The following is a 6,303-nucleotide window of genomic DNA, read 5'->3' on the forward strand; positions in this document are numbered from 1 at the left end:
TCCTGCAGACATAACAGGGATAATTTACATCGTTTCAATTCAAATTCTTGCATGTTGCTTTTCTCATCACGCAGTCATTTTTTCACAGTGAGAGTCTGCAGATGAGATTGGTTATGGTGGGGTCTGACATCCTCCAGGTGCTTCAAATGTGAATCTTTCTTGGTTAAAAAGAACATTTCTATTCAGGTGACAGCTATCATTAGTGAGCTGAGATATTTACTTCTTGGCAGTGCAGTGAAGAGCTCATAATGATTGCTGCTAATTATTAGTATCTGTACCAGACAGCTGTAGATGCCAATAATTATTGACTTTGACCTCACAGACACAGCATGTTGCTGTAACTGTCAGAGGCTCTCTCCAGCTGGCCCAGCTACAAATATATGCACTCAAGGCAAACATTGCATTTAAAGGCATCATACATTCTTATCTCATGTAGTCCTATTAGATTGGACATTTCAATTAATATTTTTAACATAAAATGCATTGACCAAACTTAAAAACATAATACAAGGCTTGTATTCATACTGATGAAGCCTGGTTTATTTAGGTAATTTACATTGTGACACTTGTAATTTGTGAATTGGAACAAAGTGTCATTATATTTTTGAACAATTTGTCCATAGGGAGTGCTCACTCTCCGACTGAATCACAAAAGGAACTGTACTGTATGTCAAAGCTAAAAGAAAAGGCTTAACAGCATGCTCATGATTTGAGCGACAGATTAATCAGTGCTATTGCAAAGTGCAACTGAAACATTCTTTGTCAAAGAGTTTTTAAATTACAGACTTTGAAATCTAAACTAAACAGCATTTTCTTGCTTGAAAGACAAGAAGCAATGAACGGACATTAAGAGGTGAAAAAGTGTTTTGTAATAGGCTGGAGGAGCCATTGTGGCAGGGGACCAGGAGATGGAGCTGTGGCCTCGGACATCCACTCCCAGTCACAATATAAATGAGTGATGGTAGAACCAGGCAGAGCAGCTTGACCTGCACAGCTATATATCCACATCCTTTGAGATCTTTTTACTTTCAATTCACAGAGGGTATGTTTGTGCTAAGACTGAGTTCATGCTTTTTACTAGCTTTAGATGGTTCCAGGTGGATTTAGATTCTGCACACTGGACATTGATGGGGGAAAAAAAGGCCAGCCCTCTGATTTCTGATGGTAAAAACTGAATAATGCCGTCAGCACGCCGTACAGAATCTGTCTTAAACTAAGTAGGCTGGCATAAGAAATGGTTTGAAGGATTTTTATAGATGTTGAGGTCATAAGCTATTCAGAAAATGTGCTCGTATACTGTATGAGATATTCATATAGTTCAATATTGACTTTTTTTCTGATGTGAGCAACTCTGCTCTCGCTGCATGTAGTACGGACTAATAAGCACCGTTGGCCTTGTATTCTGCTGCTTATCTGGAAATGTGCTGCCGAATACTTGTTGTAAACAAGGTTAAAGTTACCTTATGGCACTAGGGAAGCACCGGTATATCAGCTGAACATTGGTTTGGGCCGATATTCGCCTTTTTGTGATAAATGACAACAAAAAGCATTGGCTATCAGCCAGACATATAGTGTACCCCTAATAAAATATAAATTAGCTACATTTCTGTCTTAGAAGTGGAGCTGTGATCTAAAGTATCTATAATCTGTGAATCCGTGTGTTTAGTATGTGTGAGGAGTCGACAGATGTACCATGAACACTTGTGCAATCGAAACCAATCCAATACTGGAGTGTTGAAACAATTGCGAACTCTGTTAAGTCATGATGAGATTGTGTTGTGTTTTTGTGTCAGAGAGGTGTTAACTCAACTCTTTTGAAGCTGTAGTTTGTTGTTTTGTGGTGCTGGATAATTAACAGCTCTCTAACACAATACACACCAAACATAATAAGCTTCACTGAGACAGTAATTGTAAAAGGGGCTGTTACAGAATTGAATTTCATTGTACAGGTGTTCATGATTCTGTGTTCATACTCTGTGTGTCCCCTGGTGGAGGACAACACCACGGTTGGTCTATGTTTCACGTGGTTAACGACTCAGCACGGTCTTACAGAGGCAGCGGGCATCGTAGCTCGCAGTTTGAATGTTTTGAAGCCCCTCTGCAGCAGCGATCACAAAATGAGTCAAAGACTTCAGTGGATCCCACGCACTCACATGACAAGGTTATTCTGCTTGTTTTTAAGTGCTGAATCAGGGCTTCCTCTGTGACTTTGCCTCTCTCATTCTAGGAATAGTTCAGCGACTGGCAGTAGATATGAAAGAGTAAATAAAGAAAGTCACAATATTCAGTTTGCTTTTTGCTTTTGAATTCCCTCTGCTGCAGCAAAATATTCAAAAGCCTAGATTCCACAGGGATCAAAGACACAAAAAAGTGGGATTTTTTTTTATCCAGCAATTTCTGGAACATGTTAAAAACAACTCGTACTTGTACCTCATTATACACCAACTAGTCCATGATTATTTTATACCCATTTTTTAAATTGATATTTCTGTCCTCTTTTCTGCAGCCTCAAATACTACAGCCTTTCAACCCCTGCCTCAACGAGCACCTCCGCCAGGGAAGACTAGTAAAAACTCCCCCCACCGAGGGCCGCAGTGACCTCACAAGGAGTAGATCAGAAGAAGGAACGCATATAGACGCTGACCGTCCTCTTGAAGACCTTATGGCAGATGTGTCCGGGCCAGAAAACCCTGACAAGCTGAGTCATCTCCTCAGCACCCACCTGCGCCGCCCAGGCTTTGGGGCTCCACAGGGGGTAACTGCCAGAGACAGTCCAGCATCAGCAACTCAGTCTGCAGCACAGCATGAACGGAGAGTCCCTGCTGTGGTACCGCAGAGCTCTGTCTCTCCTAAATCTGCTGGTTCGCCTAGCCCTCGCATGCTGCAGCCTCCTCGCCTTCACAAGCGCGTGTCTCTCCCTTCACTCAAGCCAGGGGGCATTGGTGGCTTTGCCTCTCTGAAGCAGGGGTGTTCCTTAGGGCCTCTGGGAAACCGGACCAAGCAGCTGCCCCCTCCGTCTAGAGGCCTTCCCTGCTTTAATGCTGGACCCCAGGTTCAGGCTTCAAGTCCATGTCGCACTTCACTGCTTCAGCCTCACAGAGCATCAGAGCCTCGCAGGGATCCACGGTGCTCCAGCTCCAGCCTGGAGGAGCCTGATCAGGGGACACTCAAAGACCCTAGGTCGGCCAAGATCCTGATCCCTTCGAGTCGCTCATGCCTCCCCAAGCCAAAGATTCCCTGAGGAGCTTAAACCCACCCATCAAAACTGAAAACTGGAATCACTCTGACATTGTTATTTGTCCCCTTCTCTCCCCGGCCATAACAACAGTGTGATTGTTGTAACTTCTGAGTGTCAAAGGAACAAACACTGAGCTCCTTAACCTGTGTGGACCATTCAGGATCTTGGTATTGTGACTGCTGTATTGTTCTAAATTTGCATCTGCAACTCCAACCTATACCAACAGTATATAGCAGGATCTTATCTTAACATCAATCCCCATAGTGATCTCATGTAGGTTTTGTAGTGATTCCTACAAAAAGTAATGCACTGGAATTCGTTGATGTCCCACAAAATTTTGGCTATTGATGAAGCAATGTGATGTTAAAAGCCACTAAGATAGCTTATCGACGAGGAAGGGACTAGCAGAACAGTGTCCGTTGTCGAAAGTCCGGAAAGTCCAGAAAGTCCAGAAGTAGGTATTTTGAAACTTAACCCTGTCTAAACTTAACCATTTTACAAAATTAACATGTTGAAAACAGCGATTGTTAACATTTAAAACAGCAATTGTAACATTTAAAATGATGATAGTCACATGTTACAATGTGTTGCAACCTTGTGTCTGAAGCATTGCCAGCATTGTGCAGCAGGTTTATTCGTAAGAAATCATACGAACCCCCTCTTGAGAATACGCTGATGACATTTTTCAGAGGATTTACAAAAGAAGAAATGCCCATTCAGAAAAGTTGGCTTTAGTTTTGTTTTGGAATATCCACTGGCTGTTATTAAATTTAAAAATGTAAGTTTACTTGTCATCACACAGCTGTGCCCTCTGACACACAGGTGCATTTGGTTTTAAATACGGAGGTGACACGGATGTGACCTTTGCAGTGTAATAGAAGGCCCAGGGGAAGATGGAGGCAAAAACAAGGTAGTGGTAAAGAAAGGAAAAAAAATAATAATAAAATAACAGCAGAAGTGGAACAAGGGGCCACGACTGAAAAAACAAATTTGTCAAAGTGCTCTGGAGCTGTCACTCCGAGAATGAAAATATACGTTTGTGCGTGTGTGTGTGTGTGGAAGTGAGAGCCGAGAGACAGAGGTGAGGTGCATACATGTACTTACATCCCAAGTGAACCCTTGAGCCTGTGTGTATTTGCAAAAGGGGTCTCTGACCTTTTGTGTAGATGCAGCTCAGATGGAAATATAGGCTTTAAAAAAACAATACCATACTGAGGTATGATTAGGAGAAACACAGTGCAACTGAGGAAATAGGTTTCATAATGTAGCGAAAAGAGCTGCGCAATAAAGCACTCAAACAATTAAGTGTGTTCAGGTAACTAGGTATATGTCCATCATTTATGGCTACTCTGTGCATTAATGGATGGAAAACAGTGAGTAACATGACCATGTAACAAAGCTGATCAAATATCTAATTTGAATACATAATAATTTGATATAAGGACATGTAAGTTAAACTCAGGCTGAGAAAAAAATAACAGTAAAGAAAAAAAGACTTGGGAGTTAACAAAATACTTATTATGAGTGACATTTTTGCATTGGACAGTGGGGCTGCTGGTTATGGCAAAAATAACAATCTTGATCATTTTCTTCAATATTGAGATCACGATCATTAAACATGATTACTCATTGTCTTGGAAACATGCATTTATTGAACTTTATTTTTTTTTAATTTAAGCATGGAATTTTCTTGAACTAAAAAAAAGTAAATATATATAAAATAAGAGAAATTAATACGATAAATATAATATAATACAATACAAATATTATTTAAAATAAATTATTTAAAAATAATAAAATAATTCAATAAAAATAAAAAGCAACTATGTTGCAATGTTGGTGCACTACCATGAACTGCTGAAAAAAATGAAGCAGCTGAGCAGCCCAGTAATCATTTTATCTTCATTGTCTTGTTTCATAATCATTGGAAACCACAATTGTAACAGAAAATAAAATTTGATTAACAGCCGAGCTTTAATGCACACTGACTTCTGTGAACTGTCTCCCTTAATGACCCACATATGGAAACATCAGCTAACAGGGAGTCATCAGACGTGTGAAGCTGCTGCCTGGTGTGTGTGTGTGTGTGTGTGTGTTTGTGTGTGTGTGTGTGTGAGAATGTCTTAGCTGTTGTCGTCTTTCCCCCCTGTCTCTCGCCCCCTCTCGCTCTCTTGCACATCTCTTTTAGAACATCAAAGGTATTAGTGCAGTATTTTCAGGTAGGGAGCCTTTGGGGCTTTAGTGGTGTTTCTGTGGGACTTTTTGAGAATTGTGTTTATCTCTCCTTTGCGGAGCCCTTTTGCAGTCAAACGCTCCCGAAATGTCCCCGAACGGAGAGCAGCAGTGTGTTAAAAAGGCCTTCTGACAGCAACTCTGCTCTCTTCTCTGTCACGCCGCGTGACCGCTTGGTGTACGCCTCTGGCACTGTCCGGTCTACTGCGTCCAATAATGCACCCTACATAGACGTAGTGAGACAGAGAGGGAGAGAGACACACACAGACACATTGCACGCATACACATCCTGACACACGAGTTACATAGACGCACACGCACAGGAACTCTGACAAAACTCAAAGAGACATGAAACTCAGAGGGAGCACACACACACACATCAGTTCACACTTCCCAGTAACTATAAAAAATGCACCTGCGTACACACACTGTAAAAAAGTGCTTAAAAGTGTGTGTTTGGTTGCTCTCACAAAATGAGCTCTCCAAGTACACATTGATCCATCTGCCCACTGTAGCCAAAAAAAAAGGTGTCCGTCCCTAGATTACCTTGGAAATGGGTAAAGGCTAGAAATGTGGATCCATATGGCTGATGAAAACGTGTTTACCTGTTGGACGGTTCAACATTGTGCCAAACTAGCCAAGCAGTCAACACCGATCTGTGAAGCCAGGAAAAAAACATTTCTTTTAATGAAAACAGAGAAGAAAAGACACATACAGAGGAGGAGAAAAGATGCACGGGGAGAGAAAAGAAGACAGATCGAGAGGAGGGAGCAAAGAATAATAGATGTAGAGATGAAATAGTGAAGGTGCTATGATCAGGATAAGCTGTTTCT

The 6,303-nt window shown here is 41.4% G+C and overlaps 1 protein-coding gene across 2 annotated transcripts in view; it reads left to right on the forward strand.

The window, feature by feature from the left end:
• Positions 1–6,103, forward strand: part of ccser2a (coiled-coil serine-rich protein 2a) — a 59,615-nt gene extending 53,512 nt beyond the window's left edge. Inside the window, exon 11 of one of the 2 annotated variants that reach the window (XM_059359304.1) lies at positions 2,507–6,103. In XM_059359304.1, coding sequence (XP_059215287.1) covers positions 2,507–3,241 — 735 coding nt within the window. In that variant the 3' untranslated portion in view covers positions 3,242–6,103. The remainder of the gene's footprint in view (positions 1–2,506) is intronic. The other variant, XM_059359306.1, reaches the window with a different exon arrangement.
• Positions 6,104–6,303: the final 200 nt, after the last annotated feature.

The sequence above is a fragment of the Centropristis striata genome, chromosome 20 (assembly GCF_030273125.1).
Source record: "Centropristis striata isolate RG_2023a ecotype Rhode Island chromosome 20, C.striata_1.0, whole genome shotgun sequence".
Taxonomy (NCBI): domain Eukaryota; kingdom Metazoa; phylum Chordata; class Actinopteri; order Perciformes; family Serranidae; genus Centropristis; species Centropristis striata.